The 17,935-nt window shown below is 64.9% G+C and overlaps 1 protein-coding gene across 1 annotated transcript; it reads right to left on the minus strand.

Moving 5' to 3' along the window:
* Nucleotides 1-562: 562 nt before the first annotated feature.
* On the minus strand, nucleotides 563-16,948 carry LMXM_09_0760 (conserved hypothetical protein; the record flags this gene model as incomplete). The annotated part of the gene is made up of 1 exon (XM_003872709.1): nucleotides 563-16,948. The coding sequence occupies one exon, from the start codon at nucleotides 16,946-16,948 to the stop codon at nucleotides 563-565; it is 16,386 nt and encodes a 5,461-aa protein (XP_003872758.1).
* Nucleotides 16,949-17,935: the final 987 nt, after the last annotated feature.

The raw sequence follows: 17,935 nt of genomic DNA on the forward strand, positions 1-17,935 counted from the left end.
GGGTGGGGGGAAGGGGGAGCCGCGAGAGGCGCAGGCTTTCCCCTTGCATTCCCACATGTACATCAAAGTGGAAAAGGAAACGGCGACGTCCCCGTCGCTTCGACGGTTTGCTGTCGTGTGCCATGGATTAGGTACGCCCCTGCGTGTACGATGGGGAGAGGGGTGGACGGGAGGGTGGTGGTGGTGGTGGTACGCGTACGTGTGGGTGTGCGTGCGTGGAAACAACCCCGCACCGCCATCGAGCCATGAACCCAGGGGCAAGGCAAATGGAGGGCTTCCCAATCTCCCCCACCACCTATGCAAGCCCTCCGCTCCCATCCCATCCCATTACACACGCACGCACGCACGCACAGATGTGTCTGTCGATGGCAGGATCCAAAGAAGAAAGAAAAGATAACATCAGGGGGAGGCGACGACATTCACGCGTACGTCATAACATCGTCCCCCCACTAGCACGTGTGGCACCACCCACTTGAAGCTCCACAAGTGCGGCGTGAAGGGGGTGCAAGAGCGCTGGGAGACATGCACACCCACACAGGAATAGACAACGTGTGGCTGCGTATCACCGTTGCTGCTGCTGCTCCACCACGTAGCGCGAGATGCGCTGCATCCACTCGTGCAAGCCCGGATTGTAGAAGCGAAGGGATGTGGTTCTGCTGCGACCGCTGCAGCCGTCTTCGCCGTCGGCGTCGTCGCCACCGTCACCGCAAGTGTCGTGATCGACATCTTTCCCATGTACGTTGAGGACTGCGTGGCCTCCGGTCCACTCTTCGAGAAAGCCAACCACGTCACTGGAGAGAGCACACCGCGGAAGGAGTCGCTGCACATCGGCCTCGATGCGCGCCTCGTCCAGCATGGCCTCTGCGGAGGTGGGGCACAGCGAGGATGTACACGCGGCGCTCACGATGGTCTCCAGAAACTCCATCAGCAGGGTTGACTTGGCCTCGTCGAGCTCTTCCTCAAGCTGCTGGAGCCTTCGGCGGCGCTCGGCGACCTGTCGAGCCCGCGCTGCGTCTGCGAGATCATGCGTGACCCGAACCCCAGATTGCAGCCCATCTGCGCCACCTGCAGTGTGGGCGCCGTTCCCATGCCCAGGGAGGCTACTGGCGCGCGGTGCGTTACGCCCCGGCCCATTCGTCTTGTTTGCGGCCTTTCGCCCCGCGGAGGTCGAGGGACTCGTCGCGGCCGCCGATCCTGCCGAGGATGACCCTCCAGGGTAACTGCTGTTGATGCTCACCCGCACACCGCCGTCTCCCGTCGCTCCCTGCGCGGTGGACGGAGGCGCACCGCTGCCACCTGGAGCCATGCCCCCCACGCCGCCGCCGCCACCACTACCGCCTGCCAGTACACGCGACCGCAGGGCTGACTGGGCTTGTGCGACAGCGGCTGCCAAGGCGCTGCGTGCCCCAGCCGCGTGATCGTTCGGTGCATCGCTGTCTACGCTGCTGCAACCGACGGCGAGCGAGGCGACGCCCGAGCTGTGATCGTCTCGCCTTTTCGCACCGTGGGCTTCCACGGCAGGTGTTGCCGAAGCGCCAGTCCCAGTAGCGCCGCTCACCGCGTCCTCCGTGCCTCTGCTGCTGCCCCAGCCGTTCTTGCGAACAGAAGCATCTTCGCCTGCGCCACTGGCGGTGCCTTCTTCGGCTTCCACCCGCCACATGCACGCTCGCACCACGCGAAGGTGTCGACGCAGAGCGCGCATCGTGCTGCCGGAGACCTCAAGAGAGACGCACGTCCATCGTGGCGGCGCCGGCTCACAGGGAGGTGCTGCCCCTTCGTTCTTGTGTTGCAGTGCCGCGTTTGGTGCACCACCGCCGCCTCCTGCTGCTGTGGTCAACGCTGCAACGGAGGTGAAGCTGCTCCTCCGCCCGAGTTTGCGCACGCCACGAGTGGCAGGCGCAGTGGGAGCCGCCAGGGACGGCGAAGGTAGCAGCTTGACACCGCCGTCGGTGTCCTGCTTGGACGATTTTCGTTGCTGCTGTTGGTGTTGCAGCTGGCATTGCTGGATGGAGTCCAGTAATGCCCAGTTCGTCGACGGCACCAGCAACTCACGCGTCGAGGTGGCTGCGCTCGCGATGATGGGAGGCCACCAAGCACCGCCTGTGCCACGATCCGCACCACTTGCTATACTACCGCCTGTGCAGCGAGCGTGACTGCCCGTTACGCCTGCGCTGCCACCGGCGACAGACTGCCGTGATGCGATACGCGCACGAAAGGCGACCGTGCAAGAAGTGCTTGCCGATGTGGTCGTCATCGCAGCTGCTGCGCCTGCTCCACTGCTTTCGGCGCTCGCAGCCACCGCGTTGAGGATATGGCTTGGTGGCAGCAGGACGCAGTTTTCGAGAGACGCTACCACCGAGCCGGGCAGCAGAGGTGGCGGTGCAGCGGCCACTTCCGGATCCTGTAGAGGTGACACGGATAGGTACAGCTGCCAGCGCGCCTCATATGCGCCGCCTCTGGAGGAATTCCGCGCTTGCGAAGCGTTTCCTCGATCACTGGTGTCACGACCGACGATGGGCGCCGCTCCTCCTGCAGTCCCCGCCCCAGCGACGACACAGACAGCGGCGGCAGCGACGGAGTTGTACAGCGGCGCCCCCAGCGCATCGGCTCCAAGGGCGGAGAAGAGGCTCGTCGGGACTGCAGACAACAACACCGGCGGTGCCAGCGCCCTCCACACATCCGCTTCTGTGAACCTCACGCCTGGCAGGGAGCCGCCGCCTCCACCCGCCCCAGTCGCCGCGTTGGTGGATGACGACGATGCTGCACCTAAGCGACGGGCGTGACCACCACTGCCGCCGCGCCGCGAGGGCTGCTGCTGCTGCTGTTGCTGCTGCTGTCTGAGCACCGCACCGACGCTCTCCAGCAGCGCCTGACGCTCCTTGTCGCGATAACACAGGTACGTGCAGTTAGCCGGCGTCGTAAGGTGCTGCAGGTGGCGTGTCACCAACTGCTGCGCAATGTCGTGCTCGAGAGCGTCGGTCACAGGTGTCAGCGCGCGCACCGCGGCTGCTTCATTGCACAGCATTGCGTACGTCAACGCCATCGTCGGCACACTAAGCTGCGCTGCCACCGTAGCGGACATAGTTGGCAGCGTACCAGGCGCCGGGATTCCGCTCGGTCGCTTGGTGCCGCCTCTATGCCCACGACCCCCACCGGCTCCGCGGTCCGACTCGGTGCCGGTACTGCCCGCGGAAGAGGCTGCTCCACTGCTCAGAGGCAGCTGCTTCGGATGGGTGGCGGGGCTGCTGTAGAATGGGTTCGAGAGAACATCAGCGGGGCTGGCGGCGGCACTGCCGCCGGCGTTGTCGCTGTGTGCGGTGGGCGCCAATCGGCCTACCGTGTCTTGTGTCCGCTGCAACGCTGCCCACAGTGACTCTGGCCACGGTGTCTGTCCTTGCTCTTCGGTGTTCGCCTCGCTAATAGCGCTCGCGGCGGCTGTGACGCGCGGGTCTGTGGCGTAGCCGCGGAGACTGTCCGCCCCGGTGCGCACGCGCCGCTCCATGTCCGAGACCAGCCCCGCCAAGAGTGCACACGCCGCCGCGATGCTTTCCAACTGCGACAGAAAGCTGGACTCGGCAGTCGTCGCCGGTGAAAAGGACTGCGTCCCCTGTGGCAACGGCGTGTGATGCTGGCGTGCGCGGAGCAGGCGGACGTAGGTGGAGACAACCCTTGTCAGGTCCAGCAGAATGGCACGCACATACGCGTGTCGCTGTACCGGCAGCTCGACACAGCAGTGCAGCACGCGAAGAAGCTCATCACACACGTTCCGGACAGGGGCCGGAAGGGCGCGTAGCACATCCTCTCTTGAGAACAATAGCGGCGGCGCCCCCGTCTGAGATGCGACACACACCGACTCGCTCTTGCCCCTCGTCGCTGGGCCGCCGCCGCCGCCTCGAACCACCGCCTCCACCTCGACCTCACGGGCCTCTGCCAGCAGGTGTGCACAAACTTCCTGCACCTTCAGCTGCGCTGCCCACAGCTGCGACTCGAACCAGAAGCTGGCGTGCGCCGACGTGATGTACTGAGGGCTGACGACTGCTAGCGCTTGCACCAGCGAGGCGGCCGCGCCGCTGGGGGCTGTCGCAGGGACGCCGGAGGTAAGCAAAGTGGGTGCCGTGTCAGAGCCGGTGCTGATGCTCATCCCTCCACGGTTTGGCGTCGTGAGGCGTTGCTGTGAAGCGCGACCACTGGCTTGTGCTTCATCGCCGCTCGCTTCCCCTCCGCCAAGAGCGGCAGGCGTGGGCACTCCCGCAATCGAGGGGTGCTGCTGCTCCAGGGCGTGGTGATTCATTGTGTCATGCAGTCTCCACAGCGTCGCCGTCGTTGCACACCGCGACAGCGAGAGCGAAGGGAGGATCGTGCGGGCGGATGGCGATACAAGCACGTAGTGCTGCTGTTGGTGCGGCGGGGATGCAACGGCGCTGGACGATGACGAGGATGAGCACGTCGATGACTGCCAGGGGAGTACACCGCGCTCCGTAATCGCCAATCGGACCAGCTGCTCCAGGGCACCACGCGACGCAGCCAACTCGATTTTCTCGCCTCGATGCGTGCGCCACCACCGAAGGGCCGCCGCCGCTACCCATCTGTCCTCGGCGATGCCCATCGCTGGCGAATCAGCCGTGACCGCAGCTGCTGCAGAATGACCGAGTTCCAGCGCTTCGACGACGTTGTCAGCCTCGCGCAGGCGACCCATCTGCATGAATGCGTAGAGCCGATACAGCTGAAAGACTGTCCAGCAGCTGGCATCCCTGTAGACGCTGCCGTTGTCGGACTTGTGCGCCCCCGCAGCCCCGAAGGCGGTGCACAGGGGCAGCCCCTGCCTCCCCGCTGCCTCTTCCAGCTGCGGGTACTGGCGGAGATGACCGTAGCAGCGGCACATGAGGAGCCAGACACGCACCCAGTGATCGTAGGGGACCAAAAGAGGTGCCAGGGCCTGGTCGCCGCCTTGAACGCCAAGGCCCTTCAACATGGCATGCGGTGCCGGCGCCGTAGGGGACGGCGTGGCGACAAAGGCTCCTGACGGGCGCGGGGCCTGCAAGCGCGACGGCGGGTGGGTGGTGGTGGTGGAGGCCGCATACGACGGAAAGGGGTCCGATGACGACGACTCCCGCGGTTGATGACACATCTTGTACTGCTGCGCTTCATTGTGCTCCGCGATACACGCGGTGAGCCACCGCAAACACGCACCGTAGTGCCCCTGCGCCGCGAGGAGCTCTGCCGTGAGGAGGAGGGCGTGGTGTCGGATGGCCCCAAGAGTCCCGAGCCACGCCGCGCAGGGAGAACCGGGTGCAACGCTCCCGCCGCCGCCACCGTCGGTGCTGTCCACTGGCTTCGAGACATCGACGAGAGGCTCTGCGGCGACTGCTTCAGACGCGCCTGCTGCGGCTCCGTGGGACGAGGTGCCGGGACGTGCCCTTGACGCCTGCGAGGACGAGGTGGCCGCCGCTGCGGAGTTACCGGAGGGGCGAGTCGCGCCGACCCCGGCGGCCCCGCCGCCCTCCATCACGCCAGAAGGAGAAGGTTGCCCAGTGAGGATGAAGCACAAATCTGGACTGGCCAGAGACTGGAGGAGCGCGCTGGCGTAGCGGCAGGCTTCGGTGCAGGCGTTGACAGGCCGATCACCGCGGCCAGTGGCTGCTGGTGGTGGCGGTGGCGGTGGCGAGGCCCGACTGCCGCCGCTTCCCACACGTGGCGCTGCCATGGCCTCACCGAGCGAGGTTCGATTTGGACCACCGCCACCGCCTGTTGAGTTGCTCGGCGCTGAAGAGGTGAATGTAGCCAGTGATGAGCTTGCCGCCGCCGCGGTTGGTGGTGCCGTGAGCAGGAAAGCCGAGTCGCACGTGCCGAGACGCACAAACAGTTCTGAGATAGCCAACTGCACACGCCGCGTAAGACACGCCCCGTAGCGCTCCTCCAGTGCTGCCGACGCCAGCACGCCTACGGTCAAGGGTAGAAGGGCTGAGACAGCTGCCTCGCTGTTGCCGACGGTGGGGTTGTGCTTGGCGACAACGTCCAAGGGAAGCCCCGGCAGACAAGCCGCCAAGAACGCCCGCACCGCTGCCGTGTTGTGCGGGGAGGACGGGGTTTCCTCATCCTTGTAGAAGGACGACGGCGCCGTGGCGCTGCTGCTCGGCGGCGGCGATGACAGCGAGGTGCCCACCGCAGCAGCCGTAGCTCCAACTGACGATGCGGCAGCGCACCCAAGCGAGTAGAAGCCCGGTAAGGTCTTTTCCGCGCCGAGGGAGGCGAGTGCCGGCTGCGGCAGCCCGGTGCCGATGCACACGCCGTAGATGTGGCGCATGGCCACCGAGAAGCTGCCGAGCTGTGCCGCTGCTGCCGCGCGTACCAGCCGCGCCTCCACCGTCAACTCGACGTCTTGAAGGACGGTCGTGGCGACGAAGTCGCTGAAAGCTGCCAGGACGGAGGACTCGCTGCTGTAGCATGCGGAGGAGGGCTTGGCTAGAAGGTTCTGGGCGGCCGAGATCAACCCACGCGTCACGTCAGCCAAGGCGCCTGGCATCCCCGTCGGCGAGTGCTGCTGGCTCACGCCGAGGACCGTCGGCCGGAGTGCGTCGCTGAACGAGGCGTTGACGTGGTGGACGTCGAGGAGGCAGTACTGCGCGGGGGGAAGGTGGGGCTGCTGTGTACGTGTGACGGCGGTGCGGCCCTCGCCATCGCTAGAGGCGGCGGCTGAGACCACGCCTGGCAACCGCCAGTACTGGTGGACGAGGAGAGCGCAGAGAAGTTTTGCGTCTGTGGCGCGTGGGCTGTCGGTCGGGAACGCGTGATTCGCCAAAGCGCTGAGCGCAGCAGTAATCCACAGCAGCTCCTTGAGACTTCGACGGCCACTGGGTGGTGCGGGGGGGACGGTGCGGTGCCGATGCCAGTCCTCCAGCGCGTGCGGAGTAGATAGGAAACAGTCGACTGCATCGGACCAGCGCTTCGCAGCCTCGCTGACGTGGGAGGCGGCGTAGTAGAGGCCACCTTCTTCGTAGAGGCACTCGCCGAGAGCTTGGATGAGTCCCGCTGCGCGCAGGCCCTGGGCGGCACGCTGATACTGCTTCATCGCGGCCTTCCAAGAAGAGCTGGTGCCGCTTGCGCTGGGGTCTTGTGTAGGCAGCGCCTCCGCAGATAGGCTCTCGGCCGGCGCAGGGTTGTGTTGGAGTAGCAGCGGCTTCTGATGAGTATTGGTTGCCTGCACCTCGCTGGTCGACAGCTGCGCTCGAGCCGCTCGCGCAGCTCGGAGCAACAGGAACACTTCCGGCACGTTGCGTATCGCCTGATCGTACGCTGCCCGCGTCTCTGGCCGCGATTGACCACGTGACTCACTTTCTATCTGGAGAATTAGCGGCAGCACCTCATCAGCGTACCGGCCGCCGGTGAGACGCTGCACCACGTGGTACGCAGCTTCGCAGCGTGTCGGCTGGACGGAAACAACTACACGCGCAAGGCATGTCAGCTGCTCGACAAGGACGGCTTCACACATGTCTCGACCGTAGTGAGGCGCGCCGACGGAGTCGAGTCCTGCGGTGTCACCACCGCTGCTGCCGCTACAGGTGTTGAGCTGCCCAGCAGTGCCACGGCTTGCTTCCTTGTGGGACCCGGTCATGGTCATTGTTCCTCGAGCACCGCTCGTCGCAGCGGCGCAGCCGCCGCGTGGTACGCTCTCAAAGGTGAAGTACTGGATCGTGGAAGCTGCTTCCGCTGCGGCAGCGTGAACCGACTCTCGACTTCGCACGGAGACGGTCTGCTGTGCATCCGGGAGTCCCTGAGGGCTTCTGTGGCGCGACCGGAGGTGATCGAAGCCCGTTTCGAACGACGTCAACAACTCCGCTGCGACTAAAAACGTCGCCTTTACTGCAGCGCTCTGCCTGAGATGCGGCAGCAGCTCCTGCACCTGCTGCAGGATATTCACCTTGGCCTGCAGCTCATCCCGCTCAGCTTCCGATCGAGTCGTCGCCTCTGACTCCACGCATAGGCGCAGCTGCAGCTCTTCGTGCTGGCGTTGCCGCCGCGCGTGCAGGCGAGCTTCCTGAACGGACTGCATCTCTTCGTATTGTCCAAGCAGCGACATCAGGGACAGCAACGACGGAACACTGCGGTGAAAGCGGAAACGATGGCGCCAGCTGACGTCCGCGCCGACCTTCACTACGGTCGGCTGGAGCACCCCTGCGTGCACATCGCGGCGTGCGTCCCAGTACCCGTGCTGCACGGCGGCGATGCAGAAGAGGGGGGCTTCCAGCAGCTGATTCACCCGTGCCGTTATCGCCGCCGCCGAAGAGACGGACAAACCCTTCTGTGGCAGAGTCACACGGAACTGCTGCAGGTGGCGCACCGCAAGTTGCACCGCGCTGCTGGCACGTGTGGGCAGCCAAAGATATTGGAAGAGAAGGGCTGCGCGGGTGCAGTGCTGGAGGAGCTCCATGGTGGTCTGCGCCAGGTCCTCCGGCATCTCAGCCAGAGTGCCACTGATGCTGTTTGAGTGCTTGCTGGGACGCCCGCTACCTGCGCCCCCGCCTTGAGTAGCGGCAGGGGCAGCTGCACTGGGAGTGGGGTTGACGGCTAGCTTTCTGTCGACAGCCGCGCCCGTCAGTGGATCCCCATCACCGCTACCGTCACCGCTGACGAGGCGCAGCAGCTCTTGCACACGACGCGCGTGCGTCACTGCCGCGTACTGTGCTGTCACTCCCATGTGAAGGAGTGTTGCCTCGTACAGGTGCATCTGGGCCATGAAGGGCATGTTGTACTGAGTGTAGCGGTGCCGCAGCGTCCGTGCCGCTCGTCGTCGTCGCCACCACGCAATGGCGCGGGTAAGCTGCTTCAGATTATGCTGCTCGGCAACGTTCCACACACGCGTGACGGTGGTGTAGGACGGCTCGTCGTCTGCTGGATGGCTCGACTTCTCTTCATCCTCGTGGCCGCCCCCATTGCCGTCCGGCGCACTCGACTTGCCCGCACCCTTCTTGGCAGCGGCGCCGCGGTTCGCAAGCCTCCTCTTGCTTGCCGCCGCGCCCCCCGCCGCCTTCTTCCTCGGGGACTCGGCGACTGGCAATGACTCTCTGGCGCCGGCGTTCGCGGCGACTTGGTGCTGAGGGGAACTACACAGGCCGTACCCATCGCGCGCCAGCCACGCCCGCGTCTCTGAGTCCACAGTGTCGAGGTAGGCCTCCATAGAGCGCCGGTTCTGCTCCACTTGCTCTCGCACCGTGTGCATGACGAGGCGCACATCCGAAATAATGACGGCCGCGGCTGCGACGGATGTGCTGCGCGCCGCGATGGAGGTGATGCCGACCTCTGCACCGGGGGCGTTGGTGCCCGTGTTGCGCTTTCGAGCAGCCGTGCTGGTGCCGGGGCTTGAGCTCATCGCGCCGCCACCACCGCCGCTGCCGTTGTCAAGGTTGTCGTGCGCGTCGCTGCACATGGTCAGCATCTCCCGTACCATGTGGACGGCCATCTTGGCATAGGCGGCGTCATCTCTGTACTTGCTGAGGACGTCTAGGAGAACCGCAGAAGCCGTGCCTCCGCCGCCCCCCGTGTGCGCACGGCCGCTACGGGCGGTAGCCGTGCCGGTAAGCGCCGTTGCCGCGCCATGCGTAATCATCGCGCTGTACTGCCGAAGCGCCACCACGACATCTGCGTAGATGGCAGGTACCCCCTGCAACCGCAGCAGCGAAGACTGTACGCCGGAGGCAGAGGACGACGACGCCACGTCCACGATCGGCGCTGCCGGCTGCGAGCGCAACACACGCGTAGCGTTCTGACCTGCAGAACACACAAAGTCCGCGAGCGAGTCCATCAACGGCTGCTGCTGCTGCTGCTGCTGCTGCTGCTCCGCCTCCTCTGCACTGTCCTTGCCTCGTCGCTGCGGCTTGAGTGACGCCATGGCGCTAACAGCCTCGTGTGCGCTGCCTTCCGCGCCGGCATCCGGGTCAGTCACTGCACCGCCATCCACAGCGGCAGATAAGATCAATGGCCAAAGCGTCGGGGTATGAAGTAAGACTTCCTCCAGGAGCTCAACCAAATCAGCAGGGGCGCTGGCGTGCATAGGTACCGTGCTGGGCACACAGGCGGAGCTCCGCTTCGACGAGTCGGCGGTGCTGGCGGTACGGATGACGCCGTCTCCCTTCTCTGTCTTCGCTTCAAGGACCTCCTGCGCCCTCGACCCACCATCGAGCGCGCCTTCGAACGGGAGGTACACCGCGCCCGGAAAGCCGAGCTGGGACGCGGGGTCCGTGGTAGCGCTACTGTCGCTGTGAGCCCCGGCTGCAGCCTCGGAGCTGCTACTGTTGGTGTTGCGCGCGTGGCGCCCGCTCTTGCCACCACCGCCTGCGCCCTTCTCGTCGGATTCGGGATCCAGAGTACCTTCCGCCGCCTGCTGCTGCTCCTGATGCATCAGGCGCTGGTGCCCGTCAAACACGCGCCGCGCCCACCGAGTTTCTCGCGCCACGGCGAGCAGCAAGCGGCGCTGCCGTGCGTTGGGGTTGCGCAAGACATTGTTCCACACATGCACTAACGTTGCCCAAAGAAGCCGCAGCAACGCATCCGCGACAGCAGGGGGGCACGCCACCGCGCCCGCCGCAGTCATCGTCGACGACATGACGTATGTCAGCTGCTCCTTGAAGAGCGTCAGTACGCGCACAGCGAGAAGCTGCACCGCCGCATCGGCCCATTCTGGGGAGGAGGGGGGGAGCCCTAGCACAACTTCGCACAGCGCCACGAGCGGGGGCAGGAGAAGTGGCGCCGCAGCCGTCTTCAGCGTTGGCCTACTTTCGGTGTTGCCGCTGCTACGTGTGAGATAGTCCAGGATTGCAGCCACCAGCTGCTGGGCCGTATCGACCGCCAGCGGGGAGGACGCGAAGGCGAGGGGAGCGGACGAGGACAACAAGCTATCTCGCCCCCTCGTCGGAGAACCAACGGCGCCTCTTCCGGTGCCCTCTGACCCACCACCGTGCGCCTCCAACGGGCCCAGCATCTGTTGAATCTGCAACGCCAGCACCAGCCGGTACACAATCTGCAAACTGCCCAGCGCGTCGCTGCCTGATGCGGTCTTGCTTGTGTCGACCGCAGCCGTGGAGCTCAGTGTGCGACAGTAGGCGAGCTGCGTTGTTGTGCTGCTCGCCTGCAGCGTAGACCACTTCGGCTGAAGCATGAGGCGTTGAATGAAGGACGTGGTGACGGCCGTCACGGCGCCGCCGTCGTTGGTGTAGTTGGTGGTGACCGGCATCTCCTTTAACATCTGCGCATCCAACACCGCGCCGACACGTTCAGCCTGCTCGCGCGTGCCGTAGAGGTAGCACGCCTCCGCGAGGTAGCACCACAGCAGCACGGGTGTGTAGAGTACGAGCGCCTCGGCCGCTACCGCCGTTGCCGCGCGTGTTGACGAGAACGTACCGCGCAAATTCGCGCTGCGCTTCAGCGGCTTCTTGGCGGCGCACTCTTCTTCAGCTTGAAGCATGGCACGTATGGCCTCATCCAGCAGACGCTGCTGTGCGCTCGGGTCGGCTGTGTTCAGTGGCACTAGCGCCGTACACACAAGCGCGTCGAGGAGCAGGAAAGACGCGCTCATTGGCACTGCCATCCGCGACTGTGACTGCTGCTGGCGTTGCTCCGCCACCCAGCGGCGGAGGCGCACCTCCTCGTCCCTGGCAGTGACAGGGAGCACGGGAGTGACCTGCTCCAGAGTGCGCAAGATGCGGAGCTCCTTGGCGGTGGTGCGGCCGTACACCTGCTGCTGCTCCTGCCGCACCGTCAGCGTCTCTAGGTCCATGTGCTGAGCGGCGTAGCCGCTCTTGTGTACCTGAAGACGTGCGAGCTGCCACCGCACGGCCACCCAGAGAGAGGTGAGCTCCGTCAAGGCATCTCGTGCCGTGCTCAGGTGACTAACGTTCGAGGACTTCTCGCATGTCGCAGCGGTCGCCGCAGCCGGCGCGCCAGGATCGTTGATGTCGTTCTGAGGAGCTGCGTGCGCTAGCAGAGACTCTACGCGGCGTTGGAGCTGCCCCCGTGCGCGATCTACGAGTCGACGCGCCGTCACACCGTGGGCGATGAGTCGCGCGAGCTGCGCAGGCGGGACGCGCGTTTGTGCCGCTGCCGCCGCTGCTTTCGCCGAAGATGAGGGCAGCGGTGGTACGAGCTGCAGGAACCCAGACTCGACGCTGCGCACCAGGCTGGCCACGCCGCGGTCGTCCGGAGGCTGCATACCGCCGCTGGTGCCGCTGCGCCACATCGACGTCAACACAGACAGCACCAACGTCGCGTAGGTGGCCTCCGCGTTGAGCTCCTGCTCATCAGCGGACAGCGGCGCATCCGCGGTGACGGCGCAAGCATCCGTCTTGACTGCCTCGCCGTGGACGGTGGTTGGTTGGCGCAGTTGCCGGAGTGCGCGATGCCGCTGCCACTGACTGCGTAGCTCACCGCCGCAACGGAGAAGAAACGACGCGACCTCCGCCACAACAGGCTTCAGTACCGACAGGGCGGCCATCATCGGCGTATGCAGCCCACCAGCCGCCATGGCCGTGACACCGCTGCTCTCAAGGCTTTCGCTTGCGCCGTCCCCAGAGGAAGAGGTCGGCGGCGGCGGCAGTGCACAGAGTGCAGCGGTGACCTTGTCAAGGAGCGCCGCAGATGCTCGGTACAGCTGCAGTGACTGGGGCGGTGCAGAGGTGCACGGCAGCGAGTCGCCAGCGGCTACACCACTGCTGTTGCTGCAGCTGTCGGCTGCGGTATCGACGCTGGAGAGACCCACGTTCTCTGTGAGCTCACGCAACCCCACCTCGCGTACATGGCGACCATCACCACCGATGCGCCGTCGCTGCAGCTGAGAGAGCCGCTGACCCACCTGGGCAAGCGAGTAAAGGCGCGCGTACTCCGCAAGCTCCTCTGTTGGACTCTGCACAGGAGGCAGCAGGGCGTTGGTGGGGGTGGTGGGTGCGTCAGCACCGACCAGTGCGCGCTCTACGGCGCCAAACGCGAGAAGCGTTGCCGTCAGCGCACTCTCGTCTTTTGCGACGCGATGCTGATGCCGTTGAATCATCACGCCAAGCGCCAATACGCGGAGCAGCTCAATGCACCGTATACAGGCCTCCATCGCGACTGACCGTGTCGCGGGCGTAGATGCCCGCGGGGCCGTGGCGCTGTTGTGCAGCTTCTTCCTGGAGATCGCTCCCTTGGCGGTGGTGCTCGCGGTTGTCGTTGCCGCCAGCGTGGCGCTTGTGGCTGCCTGCTGCTGCTGACGGCGCCACCACGACTCCAAGGCCACCCCGATTCGGACGACAATGGCGAGCTGTGAGGACGCCATGGCGAGCGTGCGGAACGCTGCCACAGAGCACTGCACACCGTCGTCGATGTCTTCACGCGCACCGCGCGCTGCGAGCGCGGCAGCCGTCTCGGGTGCCATAAGGGACGAGGGCAGGAACAGCGCCTCCCATGTCAGGGAGCGGCTGAGGCAGCGCGCATCCGCCGCGTTGTACAGGAAGCATCGAGGTATCAGCGACGCCTCGCGGGGGTTTTGCCGCCCCGCGTTCGAGGTGCCAGCCGCAGTGGCGTCTGTCGGCGCACACAGTAAGTTGGCCGCACCGCCAACAGCCCCGGCAGCGCCAGCGGCGACCACATCGACGCCGTCGTCAAAGCGCAGGGTGTCCTCCGCATCGCGCAGCACGGTCGCGTGGGTGAGGGCGCCGAGGCGGGTGCCACTGCCATGAGGCACCAATGACGACGGTGACACCGAGGTTTCTGCGCCGACGGGCGCCAGCTCTGTCACCGCCACTGCGGCCCCATGCAGGAGTACCTCCAGTGTCTCCACGCAGTGTCGGTACATCGTGTGCAGCGTGCGGATGTGCACACCTGTAAATACAGCAGATGGACCAACGCCCTTGGATATGGCCGCCGCCGCCTCACTGAAGCTGGTCATGCTGGCGGCTCGACTGCGCGTGCTCTTCAGCGACTTACGCTCTGCACCATCCTTGGCGCCAAAGCCGGCATCCACCTTCGATAACTGCCGCTGCGCCCCCATGGACCACCGTCCCACAGCTTCACTGCCGCCGCTGCTGTTACCGCTGGGGGTGCCGGTGCCACCTGTAGAGCAAGGTGCCACGCCCGCGGCCTCAATGGTCGTGATCAGCTGCAGCGTCAGCTCCAGTGCCATGCGTGGAAAGCGTGTCGCCAAGGCCACAACACTTGGGTGCGGGTGCGCAATACTAGTGGGCAACGAAAACGAGGACGCTCCTGTTGCGGCCGTCGCTGCAGCAGCCTGCTCCTGTGACAGCTGCGCCCCTTCCTCCACTTCCTTGTTCAGCTTGTGGTTCGTTGATGCGGCGGCACCGCCGCTCGAGTTGGGGGCCTTGCCCTTCTTGGCAGACTTCGCTCCTGGCAACCCTCCTCCTGCTGATGAGGAGGCGCTAGCTGACGGCGATACGGGGCCTTTGCCCGACGCTGCTTCACTCGCGGGATCGCTCGGCGTATCCCCGTCGTCGTACTGCACACCGCTTGTTGCAGCGGCGCGCAGTGCATCAGCTGCCTCTGACTTACCAGCGAGGAGCATGCAATGCTGCTGCACTTGTGCGATACACGTCCAAAAAACCACCAGCAGACGGGTGCCATCCATGCTATCGGCAGAGTTGCCCAAGCCCTGGCCGCGCTGCTGCGTGGCACGTGGCGGAAAGCTTACGAGCGACGTCGCTGAAGCCGCAGGCGACGACGAGCACTGCACGGAGAGGAGAAGTGCTACTGTCTGTTGAATAAGGGCGCTGATGGAGACCATGGTGGAGTTCGCAGTGGCCGCCGCCGCGGTTGAGTTACACGGCGACTCACAACTGCCGCTGCTGGCCGCCAGCTTTGACACCATCTCCGCTGGTGACGCCAGGTGCATCGCGGAGGACGAGCCGTCCTGGACGAACGCCGCTCTCCATATCGCCACAAGCAGCTGCCCAGCGCACTGCTGCACCGCGGACTCTAAGAGGTACACAGAGGACGCAGGCGGCGGGACCGGATCGAGGTACTCGAGCTCCATGAGCTGCAAGACCTGGTGCAGGGCCCGCTGCGCGACCGCGACAGCGGCGGAGGTAGACGATGGGTCCTCCTGCAGGTGTATGTAGCAGCTCTGGAGCAGCGAGTACTCGTGCAGGCGCCAGGGAAGATACTCGACGGTGGCCAGCGGGATGCAGGTTTTGTCGCCACAGCCGCCGCGAATGCGCTCATCCGTGGTGTTCTGCGCGGGGGGTGCCGGGCCGCGCTTATCTACGTGATGCAGCTCCGACATGGAGAGAGAGGTGCGGAGGGCTTCGATGAGACGGTAGGCGACATTCGTGGGGTGCGCTACGGACGGAGGAGACGACGTCATGTCCGCGGCTGCCGTGGCGACGGCCGAGGTGGTGGAGAGGTAGGCGAGCAGTCGCTGGCACATGTTCGCCACGTACTGGCGCATGGCGAAGAGCACCGGGGCGGCGGTATCTTCGACCGCGTAGATGCGCGGGGCTGCCTTGCCGTCTCGCGTACGTGCGTTGGGAACCAAGGCCACGGACGAAGGGGACTCCATCGGTGGTTCCGCCATCAAGTCAACGAGTCGGCAGCCCGCCACGACGATGGTGTCAACCGTCTTTGGGGGCGCGTCGGTGGCCTGGGCAACGTCCTCCCTCAGCTTTGCTGCTTCGCGCTTGAGGATGTTGGATGCGTTAAAGGCGGGGGTGCGCAAGACGCGCTGCTCAAGCGCTACCAGTTGCTCTACACACGCGCACGCCTTCAGGGCTGTTGCAGAGCCCGCAGCATCGCCGTACACATCGGACCTCATGATCTCACCAAACCGGATGTACAGGGAGAGGGCCTCGTAGCGCAGAACGCACTTGTGCAGCTGCAGAGCCAACGGGAGAGGAACGTCAGGCGCAAAGACGTCGAGGGCGTCCGTCACACGGACGCCCTCCTCTACGTTCGCGTCCTCTGCCGTTGCTCTGGCGCCGCTGCCGCCGGCGTTTTCGGGGCAGTTGGCGGTGGATGTGCGCTTCCGGTCCTCGCGGCCACACCCTCCGCCCAGGCTCAGGTGATGACGGCGAGAGGCACGCATGGCGGTGGTCGCTGCTGCTGATGCCACCGAGCCTGCCGATGCGTTATTAGAATTCTGCAGCGGGTCTCCATCCGCCAGTGACTGCTGCTCGACGCAGCGGCCCAGCACTGCTTCGTACGGGGAGGTGATGTCATGGGCGATGAGCTGCAGAAAGAAAAACTGCGCGTCGCTGCCCAGCCCAGCTTCGGCGAGGGTGGCTGCGTGGTGAAGGCAATCCCGTGTAAACGCCAAGGAGGCGTTCAGTTGGCTCAGGCTGACACTGGTGTTGTGCTCCGCAGTGTTCCCGCGCCCCGTTCCTGCTGTCGTGGTACTGGTCACCGTCGATGCTATCCGCACCAAGCCATGCGGCGGTGACGGTGGGCGGGACCCGGCCTTCGTGGCGGCAGCGTCTTCAACGGTGTCGGCGTCGGCTGCCCTCCCGCGAGCACCGGTGGGATTTCCGCCGTGGCTTGCAGCAGTTGCGCTGACCGCCGGATGAATAGTGGTCTGTGTCTTGAGAGCACTCTTGGAAGCTCTCGCGCGGAGAGCCGGGGCTGCGTCGTTGCCCGTCGCGGACACCTGCGTCGCTACGAAGGTGGCGCACTGAAGCTTCTTGATGAGCTCCCACAAGCGCGAGCGGGCTTGCTTCACATTCGGGAACTTTGCCGTGCGGCTCGCATGCGGCTCATCACTCGCACCACCCCCAGTCTCATGGCTCTTGGGCGGCTTGATGGGGACGGCCCTGGCGGCGGAGTCAGCGGCGCTAGCGAGGACCTTTCTCGCCACCACCGCAGCCGCAGCGCCCACACCGTTGTTGAGCGACAGCGCGAGAGGTGGGGTGGGCTGCATGCTGCGGATGTAAGCGTGCACCTCCGCATCCAGCTGGCGGCGTGCCTCTTCCAGCAACGCCATGTTTTTCTGCTCGCTCTCCGTTGTTACGTGTGTGTGTGTGCAGGGGATGGTGTGAAAGCTGAACGGCACGCGTGGAGCCTTGCGTGCGGCAGACAGAGCGTAGTCGAGGACGTCAAGGAGGTCTGTCAGCAACCAGGAGAAGCGGACCGGCCTTCTTTCACTCTCTCACACACACACACACACACAGAGATAAAGTCGGAGAGGCTCACAGGCACACGGGGAGAGGCGTAAGGAGAGGTGCTAGTGTGTACATATAGGGTGAAGGTGTATGCATACATATATACATATACACCTATACACACCTATATATACCTTTATATATTAGATATATATATATATACATATATGTATATATAGGTGTATATAGGTATAGATGTATATATGTATATATGTAAAGAGGAGGCGGGAGGGAGGAGGGGGGGGGGACACAGAGGCTGGCAGAATGTCACGGCCAACCGCTTGAGGAGGCGAAGATGTGGTGGGCACTCCCCTACCACCCCCTTCTCCCAACACACGGAGAGACAGACACCAGTGCGCAAGCGCGCGACCTGCTGGATGCGCAGTGCTGTGTGCGTATACGTGTAGCGGGAGAGAGGAGAGGAGGGGGGAGAGGCACTGAGAGTGTGCTGGTAATAGACAACGGGAAACAGCTGATGACTACGTCTATGTACGTGTGCGTGTGTGCTTGTCAAGGGAGACAAGGTGAGGCCACCTCTGAGCAGATTGTGATGGATGGGCTGGCGCTCTTGCTGGCGCGTAGGGTGCCGTGTGGGTGTGTACGTGCGAGGGGGCCAGTGAGTGACGACGAGAAGAGAGAGGGGATGCGCGTTTCGTTGCTGGCTTGCTTTGGCATCAAGAGGGAGAGGGTGAGGGAGGGAGTGGGAGAGGGCAGCCGTCAAGTACTCCACCACACCACACAGGATGGCGTAGGGGACGCTATCAAGAGCGGAGGAGGAGGAGGAGGAAGGGGGGGGGTGCCAGTCATAA

This window comes from Leishmania mexicana, chromosome 9 (genome assembly GCF_000234665.1).
Source record: "Leishmania mexicana MHOM/GT/2001/U1103 complete genome, chromosome 9".
NCBI lineage: Eukaryota > Euglenozoa > Kinetoplastea > Trypanosomatida > Trypanosomatidae > Leishmania > Leishmania mexicana.